We start from the raw sequence: 26,295 nt of genomic DNA on the forward strand, positions 1-26,295 counted from the left end.
TTAAGTGGTATATGAAGAATCACAAGTCTTTCACTAATTGCAGTTGGGGAAAATGGGTGATCATTAACTACATTTGTCTTCACGGCAAATCCATCATCATGAATACAATGCTTTCCCTACTCCTTACCCTTCTAAATGATGGTACATCCTGAGCTGGACTCAATAACTTTGCCTTCACTGGATAATCTGGTTTCAGTCAAGGCAGCTACATCAGCATTCAGTCTAGAAAGCTTGTGGGGAACAAGAGCTGTTTTTCTTTTAGGTTTGTCATTCCCTTTCATGTCAAGTAGTGTTTGAATATTCAATGTTGCCATTATAATTTGTTTTCCTTGAAAATATGGGCCGCAAATGGGTGACCCGCTGGGTGCGGTCACCTAGCCAAACAAAAGTGTGACCTCCGATATTCAGCCCACCTTTCCTGGAGCCTTCCCTGTTTGGGGTGGGCAACGGTGATCCTAAATAGGCCTGACTAAACACAGGTACAGGACTGAATTCCCAAATAGTCACAATTCTTAGAAAGACGGCCATTGCACACCTGTTGCTAACGTGCAGGTCCAAACTGAAGGCTTCAAGTCTGACCCGAAAACCTGCCTTTATTGTCCTTATTCCATTGCCGTTGGACTTGGAGTGAAAGGAGACAGTTGAAGTGTCACTAGCATGGATTTATTTTTGGTAGATCGCAGCTTGGCAGGAACTTACCCCCACGCTACGATTTTAGAATCATTCGCCACAGCACATATGCACGAGACATGTGGAGCCAAACACTGAAAATGCAACGAACTGCTGCTGACTTGAGAAAAACCATTTTCTCTTCTGCTTCAATATAGTTGGTCCCTTATTGGACATATAAATTTTCCAGCTAACTCATTCCTGGTTGCCAGAGTTTTACCACAGTGTGCTAAATTGGGCTTATCAGTTTGTAAATAGTACACCTACCAAGATGCATGGCTAGTGCGTACCACGGAGGCCACTACGTAAGCTACTTGGAGCCACCGGCAGTGCCAATGCACTATGAGAGACTTTGACTCATTTGCAAAAACTGATGCCTGTCTGGCCATCAGATCTGCTAAACTGGGCTCATCAGTTGGTAAATAGCACACCTACCAAGACGCATGGCTAGTGCACACTGGGGCGAAATGCTGGCAACCAGGAATGAGTTAGTTGGAAAATTTATAGGGCCAACTGCAGAAACAGTGTTTAGACGATGTCTATGGTTAAACAATGTCTAAGTATGGCTGCTGCATTGCAGAGATGTTATTTATTACTTAGACACTGTCTAAAACCGATGTTCAACCGGGCATGTTTAAACACTGCTGAGAACACTGTTTAACCACAAATGGGAGGAATGAATCACAATCAGAAGTTATGTACCATGAAACATGTAATTTGTATTATCATGATGAGATGATTCTGAGAAGAAACGTTAGTCCGACGACCTCTTTGTGGGTCTTCCACTGCAAAATCTCAGCAATTCATTTGAAATGTATGAGTAGGTACAGCTTAAAATAAGATTTTGCTATTCAAAGGATTTGTTTATTGAGACTGACAAAGGGACAGTCCGGTAACTGTCAACTTGATTACAATTCTTGTCAACCAATATATTTTATTATACATGAGATAATTTCCATGGAATTATAGGTCACGTCGACTACATAGATGTCAGAATTACTTGTCTCAATAGTCAGAGGGCTGTCACGTACATCAACCGAGAGGGATTCACGTCATTTACTGCCAAGTAAGGACACATAATAGTGACAGCTAAAAAGTAGGGTGTATGTGGTTTTTTTTATAATTGTCGCGCTAATTCAGAAAAGTTTTCGGCAACTATGAGATAGGAAAAAGCAAGTGATGGTGATGGTGGTGATTATTGTTTAAAGAGGAGAACTGGAGAAGAAGAGCTGTGGCCATAATAACAGCCCTAGTACTTGCCTGGTGTAAAAAAAAAGGAAACTATGGAAAACAATCTTCAGGGCTGCCAATGATGCATTTCGAACCTATGATCTTCAGAATGCAAGCTACATCTATATGGCCCATACAGCATGTTCGGATACACAGTAGTATTGTTTCATCTTCCCTTCGTCAAAGCTATTTAAGACTATGTTATACTCACGGTAACAACACTATAATAAAAGCTACATTTCCACGTGCGGTGGTGTGTCGCTTCAGTGTCGATAATATTATGAAAGTTAATTTCCATCGAAAGCGATATTCTTATCTGCAGGCAAGTCATGCTCATGCGTAGCCATGTTTGAGTAATGTGTAGGAAAGAAACAGCTGACTAGCGTTCGGTACGTGCACCAATGAATTTCATTGGTTGCGACAAGCAAAGACTTAAGTGAAAGATACTTCTATCTCCATTTTGGAACCAATACTGAAACTTTAAACGATGTCTAATTAAACACCGGCTGAACATTGTTTATGCAATGGAAGACCATATAAAATTTAGACGTTGTCTAAGGATTAAAACTACTCATTGTTTCAGCAATCAGCCCATAATGTCCAATAAAAGACCTACTAAATTGGTATTACAAATTTACACATTCAGTACAAATATTTCAGGTTCCCTATAGGGATCAACATCTATATAATCTGATGGCAACCAGTGGAATGTTTACATATAATACATTCACATACAAACAAAATTTTAGATCAAGGATACCGTACTTTTTTAAAAATGGCGCCCGGTAATGACGACGTAGTGTTTTATCCTCCGAGTAAATTAACTGTAAAATGTGACGAAAAGTGCGGAAAATGTCGAAGATTAGTGAAAAATGGAATCTTGTGTGATTCATGTGATCGATGGTGGCATTATAAGTGTGGAAATTGCCCTAGAGATGTAAAAACTAATGAAAATGTTTACTGGATTTGCAAGCAGTGTGTTCAGAATGTAGTTGGCGACGGCGTTGACGATGAAGCACCGAAAACAATCGATGAGGAATATAAAAGTGCATTAGAAATTATAAACATTCTACAAAAGGACAATGAGACCCTTAAAGTTGAAAATCAAGAATTAAAAGAAAGACTGCGATCGCTAGAATTTGGGACTAACCATTCTTCGAGTGATATACCAGTACCAGTAACAAACTCGAGCACGTGGTGTCAAGTAGTTCATGGATGGCCGGCTAAGAAGAAATCTACAAATGAATTTCCGGAAATAAACATCAGAAATAGGTTTTCTGCCCTAAATAATTTAATTCTGGAAGAAAGTGATCACGCACGATACCAAATCATCGCGATCCGCTGCCGTTGCCGTGCCGACGTTAAAATTTAGGCCTAGATTTCAGATTCAAGACCCAGTTAGGCCTAAATCAGCAAAGGTAGCTGTGTTTGGTGATAGCCAAGGAAGGGGAATTGCGGGAGTGATAAACGACGAGAATATAGCAACAACCGGTGAAATATATCCAGGAGATTCTATCAGCAGTGTCCTGGAAAACGTACAAGAAGCAACAAGGAACTTCAGGAGCGGCGATGCAGTGCTTATCACCGGCGGGACGAACGACGTAGCTCACGACGACGCCAAGAATGTAAGATCACAACTTAAACATACACTAGGGAAGCTGACCCACACTAATGTCTTTGTAGTGAACGTGCCCCACAGGCATGATTTGATTAGAGACTCGTGTGTGAACATTGAAGTGGACAAGGTCAATACAGATATTGTTAAAATTTGTAAACATTTTCGGAATACTCAGGTTATTGAATGCAGCAGTTTTGAGAGATACTGTTATACAAAACATGGCCTCCATCTAAACAAATCAGGTAAACAAAAGATAGCAAATATCGTTCTAGATTTTATTAATCGTAAGATATGTACTGTAAAACAGGCAACTCCCTTGAGTTATAATACTGACCAGGAAAACTAGTAGAAAGAAACCCAGGAAAGTAAGAAATTTCAACCTACCCAATTGCAACAGTCAAGTTTTAGGGAGGAAGGGGGTCTGAGACTGCTCTTGGTAAACTGTCAAAGTGTAGTAAATAAACAACTAAAATTCGGTACATTAATGGAATCATATGAGACAGATGTGGTGATAGGAGTGGAATCGTGGTTGAGAGAAGGGGTGAGTAATAGAGAAGTATTTCCAGAAGGGTAGACAGTCTATCGTAGAGACCGAGGAGATAAAAAGGGAGGGGGAGGTGTTTATTCTGGTGAAGGAAACTTATTGTTCACATGAATGGTTTACCGATGAAAGGGATGAAATATTAGGGATAAAATTAGTTTGTGATAATATGAAGGAGGTGAGAATTATAGGAGCATACAGGCCTGGAAGAGAGGAAAGAGACATGGAAATATTTGAGAAAATAATAGATCATACTCATAAAAACAACAATAATGATATGGTAAAAATTGGGGGGAGATCTAAATTTGCCTGAAGTTGAATGGAATGGAGCTGCAAGTGAAGCCCATGAACAGAAACTGGCAAATAAGTTAATTTGGGAGGGAGGATTTACACAAGTAGTACAAGAACCGACTCGTCTCAATAACTTACTAGATGTATTCTTGGTTAAACCATGGGAAATTGTTAATAAAACTGAGGTAATCGAAGGAATAGGAGATCATAAGGCTGTAATAATGGATGTAGGACTCGTACCAAAAAGGCTTAATAAGAGGGTTACACAAGACAAGAAATTGTACAGAAAAACTAAAGTTGATGAATTTGGGACTTACCTTAAATCACAATTCAGTTGTTGGATAAGTGAAGGGAGTAACGTGGATACACTTTGGGCTAAATTTAAAGGAATCATTTGGGAAGGAGAGAAGAGATTTGTACCTGTTAAGAAGGGTAAAATGACCTCAGACCCTGTTTATTATACAAGGGAAATGAGAAAATTAAAAAGAAAATGTAGAATAGTAAACAGGAAAATCAAAGAGGGTAGGGAGAGTAGAGAAACTAGAAAACAGCTAATGAGGGAACTGAATAGAGTGAAAAAGGAAGCAAAAGAGACGTATATGAATGGCATACTTCAAGAGGGTAATGATCACAAAGGGAACTGGAAAAAGCTGTATTCTTATATCAGGAATCAAAAAGGAAAAGGAATACAAATTCCTACAATGGTGGGAGAAGGGGGTGAACACTATTTAAGAGATACTGAGAAAGCAAACCTATTTAGTAGGGAATTCAGAGATTCAGCAGATGATTGTCAGGAGTTGGAAACCGAAACAGAAGATAGAGAGGGAGAGACACAGAGGGAAACAAGAAGCTTCTCATTCACAAATGAAGATATTTTCAGAGAAATCCAACTGCTTCAGCAAGGAAAAGCAGCAGGAAGTGATTAAATTACTGGGGAGGTATTAAAGACAATGGGGTGGTACATAGTGCCTTATTTAAAATTTCTCTTTGACTATGCCATAAATAATAGTGTAATACCAAAGGAATGGAAGGAATCTATAATAATACCAATTTATAAAGGAAAGGGTGATAAAAGGAAACCAGAGAACTACAGACCAATCAGCCTGACCAGTATAGCTTGTAAAATACTGGAGAGTTTAATATCAAAGTACATCAGAATGATATGTGATGATAAAAATTGGTTCATGAGGAGCTAGTATGGATTTAGAAAGAAATTTTCTTGTGAGGCACAACTGGTGGGATTTCAGCAGGATATATCAGATCAATTGGATTCAGGAAGTCAGTTAGATTGCATAGCCATAGATCTATCCAAAGCCTTTGATAGAGTGGAACATGATATATTATTAAAGAAATTGGAGGGAATAGGATTGGATGTAAGGGTTACACGTTGGATAAAAACATTTCTAAATTCAAGGGTACAGAAAGTCAAAGTAGGAAATAATGTATTGCAGGAAGAGAAAGTTTGGAAGGGAATTGCACAGGATAGTATAATTGGTCCGTTACTTTTCTTTTTTTTCTCTCTTTTTTTTGCTATGGGCTTTACATCGCACCGACACAGATAGGTCTTATGGCGACGACGTTACTTTTCTTAATATACGCAAATGATTTAGGGAACAATATAACATCAAAAATAAGATTGTATGCAGATGACATAATTGTTTATAGGGAAATAAATAACATTGAGGATTGTTCAGAATTACAAAGGGACCTTGAAAGTACCCAACAATGGGTTGAAGAAAATAATATGAAGGTTAAGGGAGGCAAATCAACTGTTACAACTTTTACAAACAGGAGCTTTAAAACTGAATATGAATATACTTTGGATGAGGTAGTTATCCCAAAAGATGGCAAGTGCAAATACTTAGGTGTGAGATTTGAAAGTAATTTGCACTGGAAGAGTCATGTTGATGACATTGTTGGGAAAGCATACAGATCGTTACATGTCATAATGAGGCTACTTAAAGGATGCAATAAAGAATTAAAAGAAAAAAGTTACTGAAGTATGGTTCGTCCATTATTGGAATATGCAAACAGTGTTTGGGATCCTCACCAAGAATACCTAATAAAAGAAATAGATAGTGTGCAGAGGAAAGCAGCAAGATTTGTAACAGGGGATTTCAGGAGAAAGAGTAGTGTATCAGAAATGTTAAAGGAACTTGGGTGGGAAACTTTAAGTAAGAGAAGGGAGAACACTAGACTTATAGGATTATATAGAGCCTATACAGGAGAAGAAGCATGGGGAGATAGCCATGAGAGGCTTCAGTTGGAAAATAATTATATCGGCAGGACAGACCACAAATATAAAATTAGAAGGAATTTTAGCAGAAGCGATTGGGGTAAATTTTCATTCATTGGGAAGGGTGTGAAGGAGTGGAACAGTTTACCAGGGGTAGTGTTTGATCCTTTTCCAAAATCTGTACAGATATTCAAGAAGAGCAACAGAAAAAATAAATGAAGTGTTAGAGGGCATTCGACCAGTGCAGGTTATTGTAAAAAATAAAAAAATGTGTGTGATTAAATTAATTTCATCCCCTGGTCTAAGGAGTTGGACAGCCAAAGTAGGGGACTGCCTGTAGGGGTGAAGTACAGAGGGCCTGGGACCGCTACGGTAGTTGTGAAGGCCCTTCAGGAACTCTGAAAATTGGTGGCAAAAGGGGCTCTGGTTAAGATGCAGCAGGTCGTTATGCTACTTAGGTTCCAGAATGGGTTAAAAAAAAAAGTAAATAAATGCAATGTAAAGATTAATCTTATACCAGTTGTATAGTATCATTTGAAGTAATTCCACATACTGTATATCAGTTGACTATATTTGTAAGTAGTACAGGAGATATTATAAGTAGAATTTTGTAAACAATATAAATTTATTAAGAATGAGCAGTGTGTTTAATAGAAAAAATTGTTAGCGTAAATTGTATTGTATTATAGGAAAATTTTCTTCTATTGTTAATTTAATATTTAGTGCTTGACAATAATGTATTTTAGTGTACCATTTGCCACCGAGGTAGACACCTCATTTGCAAATAAAGAGATTTTGATTTTTGATTTGATTTGATTTTAAATTTAATGATTTAATGATCATATTATGCACGTTTGAAATATACAATTCACCCACCAAACCTCATCACTGGGAGAAGCGGCATGTCTTAACTCGTGAAATCTTCCCAAGTTTGGAATACAAAGTATTCCAGCAATCGTTAAGCCATTCCTCAAGTGATCATTAGAATATCTAGATCTGAAATTATTTTCATAAAATTCATATAAAATTTATGGTTCACGGTGTGGGTTACTGTAGTCATGTCCTAGTTCTTGAACCATGGGCAACGGCTGAGTGGCCTAGTAAGTGGTCCTGAGAGTTGGGATACCAGCTGCTATGGAATGGGAGTGGGCATCTTGGACATATTGAGTCATGGCCTTCCTTGTGCTCAGGAGGCTAGGGCTATACAATCCACCTGTGGTCCCTAACCTGTTAGAGAAGAGATCTCACTTGGACAATGTGTAAGTAGGGTAGCATCCTGCTTCATGAATTTATCAAGCTCAGAACATTTTGAGCAAGCCTCGGACCTATGGGAATAACGAGTCCCACTCCCGTTTAACAGGTGAGGGACTCCTTGGAAACAACTTGGCGAACAAAATGGAATTCGATTGGGAGCTATCAATATTAATGGGGCTTACGGAAATAAGAAAGTAGAACTGGCTGAGTCAGCAAAGAGGATGCATCTGGATGTGCTAGGTATAAGTGATATTTGGGTAAGGGGAGATAACGAGGAAGAGCTAGGAGATTATAAAGTGTACTTAACAGGTGTAAAAAAGGGAAGGGCAGAGTCTGAGGTAGGGCTGTTCATCAGGAATACTATTGGACGCAACATAGTTTCTGTTAGGCACATAAACGAGCGAATGATGTGGGTAGATTTGGCAGTTGGAGGAATTAAGACTAGAATTGTCTCAGTGTATTCACCATGTGAGGGTGCAGATGAGGATGAAATTGACAAGTTTTATGAAGCATTGAGTGACATCGTAGTCAGGGTCAACAGCAAGGATAGGATAACGCTAATGGGCGATTTCAATGCGAGAGCTGGAAATAGAACTGAAGGATACAAAAGGGTGATTGGTAAATGTGGGGAAGATATGGAAGCTAATGGGAATAGGAAGCGTTTGCTGGACTTTTGTGCTAGTATGGGTTTAGCTGTTACGAATACATTCTTCAAGCATAAGGTTATTCACTGCTACACATGGGAGGCTAGGGGTACCAGATCCATAATAGACTATATCTTAACTGACTTCGAATTCAGGAAATCTGTTAGGAATGTATGTTTTTTTTTTGGATTTTTCGATGAAACAGACTACTGAGAAAATGAAATGGCATATGGCTTTTAGTGCCGGGAGTGTCCAAGGACAAGTTCGGCTCACCAGATGCAGGTGTTTTGATTTCACTCCCGTAGGTGACCTGCACGTTGTGATGAGGATGAAATGATGATGAAGATGACACATACACCCAGCCCCCGTGCCAGCGAAATTAACCAATTAAGGTTAAAATTCCCGACCCTGTCGGGAATTGAACCCTGGACCTTTGTGACCAAAGGCCAGCACACTAACCATTTAGCCATGGAGCTGGACAACAAACCACTATCTGATCTGTAGTGAACTAAGAGTCGCTAGGCCTAGGATAGAGAAAGTGAAATCTGTCTGTAGCCCTGAAGATGGTTTTCCGTGGTTTCCCATTTTCACACCAGGCAAATGCTGGGGCTGTACCTTAATTAAGGCCACGGCCGCTTCCTTCCAACTCCTAGGCCTTTCCCATCCCATCGTCGCCATAAGACCTATCTGTGTCGGTGCGACGTAAAGCCCCTAGCAAAAAAAAAAAAAAAAAAAAAAAAAAAAAAAAAAAAAAAAAAAAAATCTGTCTGTAAGCGCATCAGGATAAAAAATCTCCAGGATGAGGAAATTAGGCAGAAGTACATGGATATAATTAGTAAAAAGTTCCGAACAATGGACAGTAAGCAGGTTCAGGATATCGAAAGAGAATGGGTGGCATACAGGGATGCTGTAGTAGCAACAGCAAGGGAATGCCTAGGAACAACTGTGTAAAGATGGGAAAAAGCGAACATCTTGTTGGAATGATGAAGTGAGAGCAGCTTGTAAACGTGAACCAGAGGCTTATCAGAAATGGCTCCAAACAAGGGCTGATGCAGACAGGGAATTTTACAAAGACGAAAGAAACAGAGCGAAACAAATAGTTGCTGAATCTAAAAAGAAGTCCTGGGAAGATTTTGGTAATAACTTGGGAAGGCTAGGTCAAGCAGCAGGGAAACTTTTCTGGGCAGTAAAGAATAATCTTAGGAAGAGAGGGAGAAAGGAAATGAACAGTGTTTTGGGTCTTTCAGGTGAACTCATAACAGATCCCAGGGAATCACTGGACAGGTGGAGGGAATATTTTGAAAATCTTCTCAACGTAAAATGAAATCTTCATGGTGGTGTCACGAACGGAGCTCATAGGGAGGAGGAAAATAATGTTGGTGGCATTATGCTTGAGGAAGTGGAAAGGATGGTAAATAAACTCCATTGTCATAAAGCAGCAGAAATAGATGAAATTAAACCTGAAATGGTGAAGTATAGTGGGAAGGCAGGGATGAAACGGCTTCATAGAGTAGTAAGATTAGCATGCAGTGTTGGTAAGGTACCTTTGGATTGGACAAAAGCAGTAATTGCACCTATCTATAAGCAAGGGAATAGGAAGGATTGCAAAAACTATCGAGGTATCTCATTGATTAGTGTACCAGGCAAAGTCCTTCACTGGCACCTTGGAAGGGAGGGTGCGATCAGTCGTTGAGAGGAAGTTGGATGAAAACCAGTGTAGTATCAGACCATAAAGAGGCTGTCGGGATCAGATTTTCAGTATGCACCAGGTAACTGAAAAATTCTACGAGAGGAATAGACAGTTATGTTTATGTTTCGTAGATCTACAGAAAGCACGACAGGGTACCGAGGGAAAATATGTTCACCATACTGGGGGACTATGGAATTAAGGGTAGATTATTAAAATCAAAGGCATTTATGTTGACAAATGGGCTGCAGTGAGAATTGATGGTAGAATAAGTTTTTGGTTCAGGGTACTTACAGGGGTTAGACAAGGCTGTAATCTTCCACCTTTGTTGTTCAAAGTTTACATGGATCATCTGCTGAAAGGTATAAAGTGGCAGGGAGGGATTCAGTTAGGTGGAAATGTAGTAAGCAGTCCGGCCTATGCTGATGACTTGGTCTTAATGGCAGATTGTGCCGAAAGCCTGCAGTATAATATCTTGCAACCTGACAATAGGTGCAATGAGTATGGTATGAAAATTAGTCTTTCAAAGACTAAATTGATGTCAGCAGGTAAGAAATCTGAGAGAACTGAATGTCAGATTGGTAATACAAAGCTGCAGCAGGTAGATAATTTCAAGTATTTAGGATGTGTGTTCTCCCAGAATGGTAATATAGTAAGTGAGATTGAATCAAGGCGCAGTAAAGCTAATGCAGTGAGCTCGCAGTTGCGATCAACAGTATTCTGCTCCTGGACCAAATTACCTTTACATCGGTCTGTTTTCAGACCAACTTTGCTTTACGGGAGCGAAAGTTGGGTGGACTCAGGATATCTTATTCATAAGTTGGAAATAACAGACATGAAAAGAGCAAGAATGAGTGCTGGTACAAACAGGTGGGAACAATGGCAGGAGTGTACTTGGAATGAGGAGATAAAGACTAAGTTAGGAATTAACTCGATGGATGAAGCTGTATGCACAAACTGGCTTTGGTGGTGGGGTCATGTGAGGCGAATGGAGGAGGATAGGTTACCTAGGAGAATAATTGACTCAGTTATGGAGGGTAAGAGAAGTAGAGGGAGACCAAGATGACCATGGTTAGACTCAGTTTCTAACGATTTAAAGATAAGAGGTATAGAAGTAAATGAGGCCACAGCACTAGTTGCAAATAGAGGATTGTGGCAACATTTAGTATATTTACAGAGGCTTGCCGACTGAGCGCTGAAAGGCATAACAGTCTATAATGATGATGTATGTATGTATTCATATTGGAAAACATACATTCAAACACAAATGTTGACCCGAAGATTGTGGGCATATATTTTGAAAACTTGAGCAAGTTTGGGTATGAAGGTTTATCAAGAGAAAGCCAAAATGACACATCAACTTTCTATGCCTTTTCTTCTGCAGCTCTAGCATTTCCATCTGTAACTCTGCTTTGGTACATTATTCTCCTTGAGAATCAACAGAAAATTGTTTTTCCACAGTCTGAAAATTGTTTTCTAATTTGTTGAAGAGCATAATTCCATAATTCCATTGTGCAGTAAGTTGTTCCCTGAGTTGTTTCATGTTAAAAAGTACAGAATGGTTAATATTTTATGTGAGAGATCACTGACACACACACAACCTACCTTGAAGAACTTGGTGCCATGCACACAGATCTTTCCTCACAACACTGTCGCAAATCACAACATTAATATTTTGATCTCAAATATGATGTACCAGGCCCCTCATATCTCCCACCATGCTACGAGCATCAACTGCTGCTACCGACAACAGGTTTTTCCATTTCATTTCATGTATGTCTTCGCATGATTGTGTTCAATAGCCTCGAAGCCAAGGTATTCTTCCACAAATTGAATACAAATATATACACACACAATTAAGCAGCACAGTCAGTTCTATCTGAAGATTTGTCCAGAACAAAAAGAGTACACAGAAGTATCACTTATTTCCTGCTTGAGTTTACAGTAGTATGAACATCAGTTCTACCCTGTACACATTCGCAGCAGTAGACAACAGTATACTTTTCAAGGCTTGAACCATTGTTGCATCACTTGGAAAGATTGTGTTGACTATTTCAACAAGACACCCCTTCACACTTTCAGAGATGGCAAATGATTCCTTCTTTTTCTTATTCCTGTCTTAAATTCAGGATACTTGAAATGATGCACATGTTGCCTTCTCTTAATCTGTGGTAACTCATCTCATGCATTGTTGACCGGCCCCTAATGAAACTTTCAACTTTTAACTGCTGAAATGCTGCTTTAAATTCCCACTCTTAATCAAGCAATAGTTTGAGTGCATATTAACACATTTGTTTTGCACCTGTACATTCAGGCAAAACTAAGAATTAGAGTTTTCGTACAGGTTTGAAGGTACAATTTTCAGATCCACTTTATATCTCTTGTTGCCTACTCATGACAAACAAGTTCACAAAACTTAGACTGATGTATAAACAACACATTATTTTTTAATTTGTGTACGAAGCAAGCAACAGCTAACTACTAACTGAGGCAGGGAAGAGACTGCAGACTAGAGAAAAACCAAGAAAAACTCACTGTCATCTTTGGAGCAAACAGAAAACCTGTTAAATCGGATATCTTCAAAATATGGTGCTGCCATCTGTGGAGCAAATATTGTTCTTGGACAGGGGATGTATGAGTCATACATTATGCTATATATATTTTCACCAATTTTAATTGTGATTTTTTCCTTTCTTTCTAACTCTTCATATTGTATAAACGGCACAGGTTCAGGCAACTGTCATCAGGATGCAGATCCGGACTGGAGTCCACCATTTGAAGATCCCTGTTCTAAAGTATTGAAGAAAGATATTACATTTTGAAAGAGGAAAAGTTTGATAATATTGGTATTATTAAAATAAAAACTGTCAACCTCTGCAGACAAAACAAAAGCATGGCAGGCACTGTATTCAACTTGAAACATTATTTAAAGGTTACATGTGTTTGAAAAAATGAAAATCACCTTTCGCTGAAAGCTTGTATGCAGTCGTAGAGAGAAAGGGGATCACGACATCTGAGATCACGCATGCTAGGATGTTCCACAGTGCTCGAAGTATCGCTAACCATCTCAGTAAGTCTTACAGCTAGGGTGTCCCCTGTCTGCAGTATTACTTCACCTTTAGGAGACACCTGGCAGCCACGGCAGTGCATGGTATAAATACAACGTGAACAATGGTAGCCCTGTAACATTAAAGAACAGAACATTTTACAAAATTGTGAACAGGCTGTTTTTCATGCCAAGACCATAGCAACAAGAGTGAACAGGACAACTATCCAGTGGAACCTTACGCTAAAGGGAGAGAAAATTGAATGTGGGGAAGCCTTCAATTACCTGGGAAGTACAATATCAAGTGATGGAAGTACCAAACTAGAAGTGCAGAACAGAGTAAGAAAAGGATCCAAGTTCTTCCACCAAATACAGGAGCTAGTATGGGATATGGGAGTCCTTGTGAGAGCCAAACAGACCATGTTTAAAACCTTTTTCCGGCCTTTCATGATATACAGCCTGGAGTGCTACATAATTAAAATATTTACTTCTTTTTTCTTTTTTTTTCTTTTTCTTTTTACAATTTGCTTTAAGCCGCTAACACAGATAGTTCTTATGGCGATGACGGGATTTGAAAGGGCTAGGAATGGGAAGCGGCCATGGCCTTAATTGCGGTTCAATCTCAGAATTTGCCTGGTGTGGACATGGAAAACCACGGAAAACAATTTTCAGGGCTGCAGACAGTGGGGTTTGAATCCATTATCTTCTGAATGTCGGTTGACAGCTACATGACCCAAGGCATGCAGCCAGTCGCCTGGTTATAATTAACAAAGGAGATTTGAGAAAATTACAAGCATGTGAAATTAAGTTTCTTCCAGCAACCATTCAGAAAACTAGATCAGAGAAAATTAGGAATGAGAATATCAGTAAAGAGATGCAGCTGGGCCTGTCAATGGCAGAAAGAATGAGTGCCGACGGCTGAAGTAGTTTGGACATGTAAAGAGGGTGAGGGAGAGCAGAACACCAAGACAATATTTTGATAGCAATATACGGGGAAAAAGGATCAACTGGATCAGATCAAATAAGACCTGACAACTAGAGGAGAAAATTAGGAAACTATAATAAGACAAGAAGTATATCTAGACAGAGCAAAATGGAGGCAAACTGGTCATAAACATCCTACCCAGCTCGCTGGAAGGATACAAAGATGACGATGACAACGAGAAATTATATACTAAACAAGCAGGATTCAAGCCATTATTGTAATATATTCAAGCAGACTATATTAATTTATAACAAGACACAGGAAAAACATACAACAAATTTGCTAATGAAAACAAAAAGGCCTTCCTGAGGGACCCATTTATGTGCTGTCAAACTTACAATCCAACAGCTAATAAATATACATTTATGGGTCATTATATAAGAAATTATAATTATGGGTGGTCATAATATGATAGGAAATACACAACAAAACCCCAAATATTATTAAAACAGCACCAAAACATTATGAAGTGAGGAATGAAATTGTTGAAGAAAGGCTTGTAGTTTATGATGTGTTCTACTGGGAAAGTGAGTTTAACCCTCTTAGTGCCACACCTATTTACAGTGGGTATGCTAAGAATGCTATCCACTTTACGACCAAATTGCAAGGCTGAACCACGATTCTCCTAATTCTAAATCCAGATAATTGATTATTGTCCCAAATTGCTCAGAAAGTTTGACTGTATTGATATTGATAGCAAATAATACCAACTAAGGTCACATTTGGTGAAGAAAATGATTTTTCCTGGGAAATTAGCATGGAACAGATTATATTTTTCAAGTTCAGACCTATATAAGTTACCTGAAATACTCACCTAAGAAAGATGTGTCAGAATGTCTTAAGGCGGCTACACACATTACTGTATAACTGTGCGATTTCACTGCACCAACCGAACTGCGGACATTTATCTCACGTGTGGATGGTAAATCGTTGCAGTTATTTCTGCTTGCACAGTTCGTCGGAGCAAGTTCATTTTTCTAACCAATAAAACTGTGTCGATTGGGTTTGCACAGTTTTATCGCAACGTGTAGACCGTGGCGACTGCCCATGGCTCAGTTCAGGTGAGTCACTCGTTAAGATAGTGCGCGCTACAAGTTTTCATAACATGTCTCAGGAAGACCAAAGCGGATATTGTGAGCATTTAGAAGCTTTCATTGAATGCTATAGAAATGGATCTTGTCTCTGGCAGACGAAGTCTAAAGATTATCACAATCGGAACAGAAAAGACGCCACCTACAGTGAAAAATATAAATTAATTGACTGCAAAGCCAACAGAGACGTAGTTGTAAAAAAAAGATTAATAATCTTAAGACTTCTTATAAAAAGGAGTTAAACGAAGTTAAACAATCTAAAATAACGGGGTCAGGCACTGACGAGATATACACTCCGCGCTTGTGGTACTTTCATCTATTCTTATGTGAACAACACATACTACATGTAACGCTAAGAATAATTTTCTCGTAAAATCAACGTTAAGGTGTCTACACACGTTACTGTATAACTGTGCGAAAGCGATAACTGGAATGTATTATCTGCAGCTGTCTTGGAGTCTCTTCCCCTAAATATAAGATGCTTAAAGAAAATTCTGCAATATCCTGTAAATTTCCACGTGACAGTTGTATTTCCAATGTTACGCCCTTCCGGGAATTGAACCCGGGACCCCTCTGACCAAAGGCCAGCACGCTAACCATTTAGCCATGGAACTGGACTGAACAGGACTAACGTGCTGTTATTCTGTAGTACAAAGCGTAACTTATTTAATAAATTTACGACCGAGCTCAATAGCTGCAGTCGCTTAAGTGCGGCCAGAATCCAGTATTTGGAAGATAGTAGGTTTGAACCCCACTGTCAGCAGCCCTGAAAATGGTTTTCCGTGGTTTCCCATTTTCACACCAGGCAAATGCTGGGGCTGTACCTTAATTAAGGCCACGGCCGATTCCTTCCCACTCCTAGCCTTTCCCTGTCCCATCGTCACCATAAGACCTATCTGTGTCGGTGCGACTTAAAAGAAAAAAAATTACGTGCCAATATTGCTTTCTCTGTAGTAGCCAATCTTTAAACCACACGCTGCTTGTCTTCTTTTGCTTCTTCATTATACACACACACAGGCCCAACACCGCTAGTATGTCATCATCGTCCGTCGATGACAGGTTGCTTTGATAAATGTCTGATGAGAACTGTCGATCGACGCAGTTATCTGTACCGTGTGGAGGCTATAGGGTTTTCAGTTTTACTGCGCAGTTCATCGTTGCAGTTAAATCGCACAGTTATACCGTAACATGTGTAGCCGCCTTTATGATGTGTACTTCTCGTAGTCAGATCTAAAAGAAACCCGGGATATTCTGCCTAGTATTTATTGAATTTTTTAAAACACAATTATAAGAAAATCAATCATGTACGTTTTTACACTTTTTCAGTCACTACCACTTTTAACACTTGTGGACCCCCGAGCATAATGGGTGGAACCCCCGTTTGTACTTTGCCCACTGTAAATTGGATCTCTTTATTACTGGTCCACCGTCTTTCTTGCTTCACACAGCAAATCGTTTTAGGTTATGTCCCGGAAGTTTTTCCAGTAGCACTCCGGGAGGACTTCGATCTATCGGATATTGTGCTGGAGACAAGAGGTTCTTTTCTGGCATCCACTCATTTTTGAAATCAAGAATAAAGGAAGATATAAATTTTAACCTCATCATTTTCTTGGTAGAGGAGTTTTCCTTATAGATAATATATGCATTTAGCACCATTCTCGCGAAAATTGAAAAGACAACTTTCTTCCAAAACTTCAGTGTTCTGTACTCATCTAGGTAAGTGTATAGCATCATATCCGAACCATCAACACCCTGAATAAATTTGTTGTACTGGTGTATAATTGTTGGTTCCGTTACCTCCTTAGGAGGTCTGTTCTTTCTTGGTTTAGTGGCAGTTTTGCTTTCGACAATGAAATGCATAGACAAGAGCAAAACTGGATGTTTTTAAAGATTTTTCTCTCAATAGCTAGCTAGCAGGATCTTGTCCTTTCTAAAGTACCTAGCCTCACCAATAGCAAATTTACCTTTCAGTTCTGAAGGAATATCCTTCCTGTTTCGCCGAGAGTACCTGTGAAGTATGTGCCCTTAGAAAACAAAATGTCGGGCCAGACTAATCGTAGTAAAGAAATTGACCATTACCACATGATAGCCCTTCATTAGGTAGTTGCCTATCGCCAGTAATTTAGTCACAACAAGAAATGCTAGTCCATGTTTATGTATATTTTTCTTATTGACATTGCTCTTTGCTCCACGGTAGCAGAAGAAATCCAAACAATAAAGTGACGGATTGGATACGAAATACGTTTCACGTTGCAAGGCGGGACATGCTTTGATATACATACAATTTGTTGGTTGTTTTGATCTACCTTTTCAATACAAAATAGTTTGTGTTGCTAGGTCGTAATGTTACAACACTAATTTACCGGGACACGTTTCGCTTTATTCTCAAGCATCATCAGCCTATACAATTGTCTCAAGGTTTGATGCTTGAGAATAAAGCGAAACATGTCCCGGTAAATTAGTGTAGTAACATTACGACCTAGCAACACAAACTATTTTGTATTGAAAAGGTGGATCAAAACAACCAACAAATTGTATGTATATCATAGCATCATAAGGGCAGAAGAAATCCAAACAATAAAGTGACGGATTGGATACGAAATACGTTTCGCGTTGCAAGGCGGGACATGCTTTGATATACATACAATTTGTTGGTTGTTTTGATCTACCTTTTCAATACAAAATAGTTTGTGTTGCTAGGTCGTAATGTTACAACACTAATTTACCGGGACATGTTTCGCTTTATTCTCAAGCATCATCAGCCTATACAATTGTCTCAAGGTTTGATGCTTGAGAATAAAGTGAAACATGTCCCGGTAAATTAGTGTTGTAACATTACGACCTAGCAACACAAACTATTTTGTATTGAAAAGGTGGATCAAAACAACCAACAAATTGTATGTATATCATAGCATAGTTCAATACGGGTTTAATCATGAGATTAGTTACATGTAATGGGACATGCTTTGCCGCCGCCGCCGCCGCCGCCACCACCACCATCGTTATCCTCATTCCCAGGACCGTCATTTGCTCCATCATAAGTTTGGAATCCTCCAAGCTCTCAGATATATTCGCAGCATTTACTTGCGTAGTTCCCGCCATAACCTCACTACTGTCACTGTCCGAGTCATTATTCTCAGAATCACTCCCATTAAAGGGTGAAGTGTTCAAATAGCCTACTCCACTAATTCGTCATTGTTCGCGAACACATCATCGTCACTATCATGCCTTGCTGCCATTTTCACTAGCCACTCAGCGGCACTTCATAAAACATACACCAATTTCAAACACTGATAAAACCCGAACAAACAAACATACTGACAATCTGCATGTAATAATGAAAAGTCTGTGCATTTATTACCCTACAAAAACCAGTTTTTTCAGCCATCAATGAAACAATACTCAATAATTAGTGTTTATTAAGGCACTAGCGAGAAGAACGCAATTGCACTCCTGGCAATTTTAGCGGGAGTCGGGAGGAACGCAATCACGCTCCTTGGCACTCTAGGGTTTAATATCATCATCTATCAAATAACATTCTGAATGTCAGGGGACTTAATAGATTCCCAAAAGCTCTCTTTAATGTGCTGAAAAAAAGGTCAAAGAGTTTACATTTTAATACCTTAAAAAAAAGCAGGACTGAAGCTGCTATGTTGGAAACAGAATGCTAGCTAACCAACAGTACCAAAACGTGCAATGTACATTGATGTATCCATAATGACGCACACAAAATGCTGTCAGTTGCATACACTAGTTTATTTACAAATCATTACACAAATTATATTTACTATACGCGAACTTTTTCTTGAGCCCGATTTTTACGGGGTGTGGGGTAAGGAGGGAGCGCTGACGGTTCCGGTTATACTGCCAACTGGATGGAAATGAAATCTGAATTGAATCGATAATATGATTGATCGATATGAATTTTCTAAACATTTATTATCTTACGCCAACAACTCTGTCACACATACATTATTTAACATTATATAACATTTCTCGATGCGAATCTTGTTCCTAGCATGAATTATATAGTTTGGCTTTGCTGTGTAAACAACATCAGTACTAGTTCGTAAAGTGTACGCCAGATGTCACATAGCGATACATAGTTTGTGTTTCAAAGCTTGCCAATATGGATGTCGAAGATAACCGAGGTCTACCGATTCAGCACTAGAGAGCTCAGAGCTCAAGAAAAGGTTCGCGTATAGTACATCCCCTACACACACACACACACTAATAAACTGCCATCATGAAACAAAACACTACTATGAAAGAGTAAGAAGAGACTGCAGCAAATGAATGTCAACTACCAACCCAACAAAACCAATTCACATACTTGACTTCAACTACATGGCTAACACGACTTCCACACAAGTCTCATCAAAACAACTCCTGGTAAACATCAAGACTGCTTCATTTTATATGTTGCCTGCTCAGGCTTCTAGAATGATACAACACAACATATTTTCTCATAAATTCTAGAGTGCCCAATAGCCTAGTTATAATGTAAAGAACTTTCCACAACTATCTAGTGCCAAATATATGTTATTCTGGATATTACAGTGTGTTGCAAAATACTGCAGTGGATTATACGTCATATATACAGGTAATATTAAATTATATTCTATTAATTACGTGTTCTTACATTAAATAAACTCATATTAATACATATATAAAGCAGATGTTGCATGACACAATCTCACAAATAATACAATCGTCCGTACATAACTATGTAAATAATAATAATACCAATTATTAATAGATGTAAACACTTCATAGCCATACCTCACAACTTTTAATAATAATAATAATAATAATAATAATAATAATAATAATAATAATAATAATAATAATAATAATAATAATAATAATAATAATAATAATTGTACCGGAGGTACACCCGCTCTGTGGATCTAAATTAAACGCCTTTGAGAAGGCCATCTATAACTTGGTCATTAAACTAATTGGTACAAGAAGTTTGGTCATTTTCTGACAGAGGTCTCTACTGTCAACTTAGGTGTTCCTCTGATGAGATGGTAGACAATAAAAATTAAAGATATTTTTTTTTTTTATTCATTACAGTAGAAAACTGAATTTTTTGTAAAATTTTATTTTTAATTTTTATTATATATATAATCTTCCTGCAACACCTGCAGGTTGCCCAATGGCAAAGAGTACATTAACAACAATGATGGAAGTAGATACAGTAGATAATGCGAGCGTATGATGTTAAGTGTAGGCAAACGAGTGAGGCACGTCAAACATTTATTTGAGGTTCGCAAGCATGGATCTTGAAGATCATGATGGACTTCTTGAGTGTGGTAATCGCGATGTTATAGATGAAATCTCTATTCAGCCCAAAGGTATTGCAGAAGTTGACAAAAAATGTAGGTATGGTTCCTTGAGCACCTAACATCAAGCCAATTACAGAGATGGATGAGAGCTTGTATTTTTGCTTATAGAAGTCTACCATTCCTTCATAAATTCTTCTTTTTTTTTTTCTGCATCGACCTCTTCTGGCTGGTTTTCGTTTGTCTCAAATCTAATTGTTGGATCTATGATGAAGCCTTCAGAACAGGGTGGCTTAAAAGCAATTATGTCAATGCGTCGGTTGCTTTCTCTGTTGGAGAGAACGTGTACTTCTTCACAGACGTTATAACTTTGTCCTCTCAAAGTGTTAGCTATCATAGATCTGGCTACATTATGGCGTGAGCTGCATAGTAATTCACCATGTGGACAGGCTCCCCAGGACACTTCTATCTCTTCCCGCCAACTTAATAGTTCAACCAATAAGAATATTTTTGATATTAATTAAATTAACCAATAGGAATTGTGGGTACGTCAGGGCCTTGGTCCAGAGAACTCTGGAACCTTCCTCTCCGCTATAAAAGCTGAAGCCATTCAGGCCCTGTTGTCTAAGTGATCGCTCCAGTCCAGAGGGTCAGAGTGTACTCATAGAGGAGGCGGGGCTGGCTCGTCCATCTCCGCAAGGCCCATCAGCTCAACGTAATGGCAGACTGTTTGTAAACATGTAATAGCCTCAGATAGTTAGTTTGAGGGGAACGTTTCAAATTTATAGTAATGTACCTTTTATTTTCTCAATGTAAATTTCAAACTTTAAATGTAAATTTTAAATAAGTCTGCAGACTCTAGTGGAACCAAGGGAGTAAAGAGTGGTACCCTCTTGTATTCCCCTTCAACTTAGTATAGAGGTGACTATGTTTTCGTAAAACTCGTAATTTTGTAACTTAGACATTTTTCTTTTCATTTGTCAGCTCCCTAGTATAGGCTTAACCTCTGTAACATTGGGCCATTTCGGTCAGTAACTTAAACCTTTTGTTTTTTCCATAGGACATGTAGAAAGGGTACTTGTTACCCCTGTTACAGTCAATTTCATTCTTTTCCTTTTAAGGTAAATCAGACTGTTGAGCATATCAGACAGCGTCTACTGTTTGTTTCTGTTAAATGTAGATTGTGCCTTTGATAGGCCTGAAGCGTGAATATTTTAGAGAATAGTCTCCTAAAGTGTAAATTTGTAGATCAAAGACACTCTTCCTACTGATGTAAAAATTGGGAGATCCGTCTCCTTGACTGTTGGTTGAAAGGAGCAGTAGAGCTCATGTAAAATTTGTAACAAGGGAGCTTCATGCTCAGGTTGTTAAATGGTTGTTAGTTGATTACTCTGATTTTTTCTAATATTGTTACCCAAGCTCACAAGCTAGACCTTGTACCTGAATTTTGTTATGTGCTTAGCAAAGTGTAAAGTGTGAAAAGAAAAGAAAAAAGAGAAAAGAAATATAGCTCAAATTTTAAAGTTTTAAATTAATCTTTTGACTTTTGTATATCCATCCATTCAGGCCCACACCTTCTTTCACCTCTGTCCACCATGGTATCCCCGCAATAATAATAATAATAATAATAATAATAATAATAATAATAATAATAATAATAATAATAATAATAATAATAATAATAATAATTATTATTATTATTATTATTATTATTCTTATTCAAGCTTGATATTGGCATTATTTACCCATGGGTTAAAGAATATTGCTTTCATGTTACATTAGTCTATTACACTTGCACAAACACGAGTTCAACACTGAATTTGATGGCAACTTTAAAAAAAGTACCCATAAACATTCAGAATAAAACGTTAAATGCATTTTCATGCATAATTTACCCTGATATGGAAATACCGTGGTTTACAGAGGTGTAAGAAGGTGCGAGCATGAATGGGTGGACAGAGAAAAGATGAAATCTTAATTTAAAACTCTAAAATCTGAAATATTTCTTTCCTTTTTTTTCTTTTCATATTTTAAACTTTGTCAAACAATAACAAATAACAGTTGGAGAGACAGAAAGGGAGCTCTTTGCTCCACACAATTACCTAGGAGACATTTCTCCAAAATTTACAAGATTCAAGCCTTTCCTAGGTACAGTCTTTTACATCAGTGAAAATACAACCAGTTTCCACTGTCTTATTAGCTCGACAGTCTAAGTTACATTTAAATAAGAATAGTTAAACATTAACCGAGGTAATAAGTGCCCATTCTACCTGGCCTTAGGGGGAAAAAAAAAAGAAGAAAAAAAAAGAAAAAGACAGAATTTAATATGCTGGCCGTAACCAAAATGTTAGGAGGCAAACACTTGCACACCTTTGAAGTTCATTTGAAAATTCTTAAAACCCTATGTGGGCTAATGGCCCAAAGTTACAGAGGCTAGGCCTACACTATGGAGGTGACTACATGGAGAGAAAATTTCAAATTACAAAAGGAAGAGATAAATTTTAAAGTTTACGAAATCATAGTCATCCCAATTCCAAGTTGAATAGGAATTAAAGGAGGGTTCACACTCTTTATTCCCAAGTTAGAATAAAGTCCTTAGACTTACTTGAAAATTTGCATGGAGAGATTGAAATTTACATTATGAAAGAATTTTGAAACCTTCCCCTATGACATGATTAAAATATGTCTGCCATTACCTTGAGCTGGTGGACCTTCCGACGATGGACGAGACTTGCCCCCTGCCTCTGACACTCTCTAAACCTCTTGACTGGAGTGATGGGAAAACCACAATTACCACATGGCCCAAAAGGTCCCAGCTTTTATAGCGGAGAAGAAGATTCCAGAACTTTCTGGGCTGACGCCTGTACACACCTACAATTTTGATTGGTTACCAAATTAAATACCGGAAATTCCGGATTGGCTAAAATTTTATGCAGGCGGGAAGAGATAGAAGTGCTAGTAACCGCAGAACACCAAAAACATTCTACAAATTATTCCATTTAGAAAACTTATGAATACAAAAATTCTCTTGAAAATTAATTGTCCATCCCCCACTAGATGGGGCACATAAGTCGACAGTAGAGATATCTGACGATAAATGTTCAAACTTCTTCCGTTTGAAGTACATGATACAGATGGCCTTCTAAGAGGCGCTCAGTTTAAATGAACGGGGTTGGTGTACCTCCAATACACACCTATTTACAAAAAAAGCATAAAAGATGTGAAAAATGAACACAAAAAAGAAAATTAAATTTGTTCTATATTCTTCTTCTGGTGCCTTCTCGATGAAGATTGGTGACCATCATGGAGTAATTACTCTTTTTTTTTTTATGATTCCTCTATCAGGGTTGTCATATTGTGGACACTGAAAAACTGTCAGAGGTCCTGCACCTTCTGCCTTGTCAACATTTCCCTTCTATAGTCTAGCTCAGAACAAGACAATCTCTCCTATCCCCTTCTCTAAGTAAGAGTACCTGCAAGTCACATAATAAAATCTGGATTACAACCCTGCTAAGCAGGGGACAGTGTAAACAGTCTGAAGGACACTCCACTCCTACACATTTGGCAATGCTGTATATCTGTCGTAAAACAGGGAGGAGGTGGAAGTTCACAGTTCCAGGAAATGGTCATTATGTTCTCAGCCAAACTATATCTTAGCTTCTATCATTAGTTGTACGAGGGCCGTTCAATATATAATGCAATACATTTTATTTCTCGGCCAATTTCAATTTTTTTTAAAATTGGGACATCTACGAATATTCCCGTTCCATAGAATTTCATTAATTTCGTCTTAGGGTGGGCGTACCTCTTTGCAAGACCAACATGCAAAAATGGGCCATGCTTCCAGCTGATGGACACGCATCCTGCGAGTGTGGTGTAACACAAGATCCGAACCACCTGCTCAGCTGTCCCCTACTAGAACATCCCTGCACTATACAGGACCTGATCGAGGCGAACAACAAGGCCATCGGAGTTGCTACATTTTGGAAATGCTGACCGGACACGGAATGATGATGAATTTCTGATAGGCGGCAGCGCTGTAACTAACCTTCAAAATGGGATCTGTAACAGAGGTTCATACCAAACAGAGAGCAGTTATAGTGTTTCTTTTGACGGAAAACCAGGGCATCACAGATATTCATAGCCGGTTGCAGAATGCCTACGGACGCGTGGCAGTGGACAAAAGCACAGTGAGTCGTTGGGCGAGGCGTGTTTCATCATCACAAGAAGGTCGAGCAATCCTGTTTGATCTCCTGCGTGCCGGCCGGCGGCACACAGCTGTGACACCTGCAAAGTTGGAACAAACGGACGCCCTTATTCGAGGTGATTGACGGATTACAGTCAAACACCTCGCTGCTGAATTTGACGTCTTTGTTGGTAGTGCTGACACACTTATCCGCCAGTTGGAGAACATAAAGAGCAAAGAAGAAGCATCTGTGTGGAATTGCTTGCTTGTTACGAGGCAGAAGGTGACAGTTTAATAAAAATATTGTTATTTGCTTTACGTCCCACTAACTACTTTTACGGTTTCTGGAGACGCCGATGAGCTGGAATTTAGACCCGCACAAGTTCTTTTTACGTGCCAGTAAATCTACCGACACGAGGCTGACGTATTAGAGAACCTTCAAATACCACTGGACTGAGCCAGGATTGAACCTGCCAAGTTGGGGTGAGAAGGCCAGTGCCTCAATCGTCTGAGCCACTCAGCTCGCCAAAGGTGACAATTTCTTGTCAAACATTGTCACAGGTGATGAAACACTGATTCATCATTTCAAACTGGAAACAAAACGGCAATCCACCGAATTTTTTTAATATTGTCTTTACGTCGCACCGACACAGATAGGTCTTATGCTGACGATGGGATAGGAAAAGCCCAGGAATGGGAAGGGAGCAGTTATGGCCTTAATTAGGTACAGCCCCAGCATTTGCCTGGTGTGAAAATGGGAAACCGTACAAAACCATCTCCAGGGCTGCCGACAGTGGGGCTCGAACCCACTATCTTCCGGATGCAAGCTCACAGTCGCGCACCTCTAACCGCACGACGAACTCGCCCTGTAATCCGTGGAGTGGAGCCACACCAACTCTCCCACGAAGAAAAAGTTCAAAACCGTACCCTCACCTGGCAAAGTTATGGCTACGGTCTTCTGGAACTCTGAAGGGGTTATTTTGTTCGTTGTCCTCCCTTGTGGTGAGACAATCAACTATGAAGTGCATTGTGCTACTCTAAGGAAATTGAAGAAATTACTTCAGCATTTTCGTAGCCATAAAAAAAGCAAGCAAACTTCTCTTTCTCCACGACAACGCAAGACTTCACACCAGTCTGAGCTCCAGACAGGAGCTCTCAAAACTTCAGTGGACTGTTCTTCCTCATCCACCCTACAGCCCAGATCTCGTGCCTTCTGACTTCCATCTATTTGGCTCAATAAAGGATGCACTATGTCGATGATGGGGAAGTTATCGATGCAGCTCCAACATCGACCACTCGAGTGGTACCATGCAGGTGCACCGGTCATCACATTACAATGGCGTAAGGGTGTAGCATTGAACGGAGATTATGTTGAAAAATAGGGTATTGTACAAAAAGGATTGGGGAATAACATGGTTTATTTGAATCCTCAATAAAACCAACCTGCTTCTAGAAAAAAAGTGTTGCATTATATGCTGAACTCCCATCGTACTAAGCTGTAATTGTCATTTCAGAAGACATGACCAAAA

At 39.0% G+C, this 26,295-nt stretch overlaps 1 protein-coding gene across 3 annotated transcripts in view; it reads right to left on the bottom strand.

Annotated features, from left to right (window-relative positions):
• LOC136858382 (uncharacterized) overlaps nt 1–26,295 on the bottom strand; it is a 523,023-nt gene that overhangs the window by 149,004 nt on the left and 347,724 nt on the right. For all 3 annotated transcript variants that reach the window (XM_067137884.2, XM_067137885.2, XM_067137886.2), the window contains exon 13: nt 13,133–13,350. In XM_067137884.2, the coding sequence (XP_066993985.2) occupies nt 13,133–13,350 (218 nt within the window). The remainder of the gene's footprint in view (nt 1–13,132; nt 13,351–26,295) is intronic.

Source organism: Anabrus simplex, chromosome 1 (genome assembly GCF_040414725.1).
Source record: "Anabrus simplex isolate iqAnaSimp1 chromosome 1, ASM4041472v1, whole genome shotgun sequence".
NCBI lineage: Eukaryota > Metazoa > Arthropoda > Insecta > Orthoptera > Tettigoniidae > Anabrus > Anabrus simplex.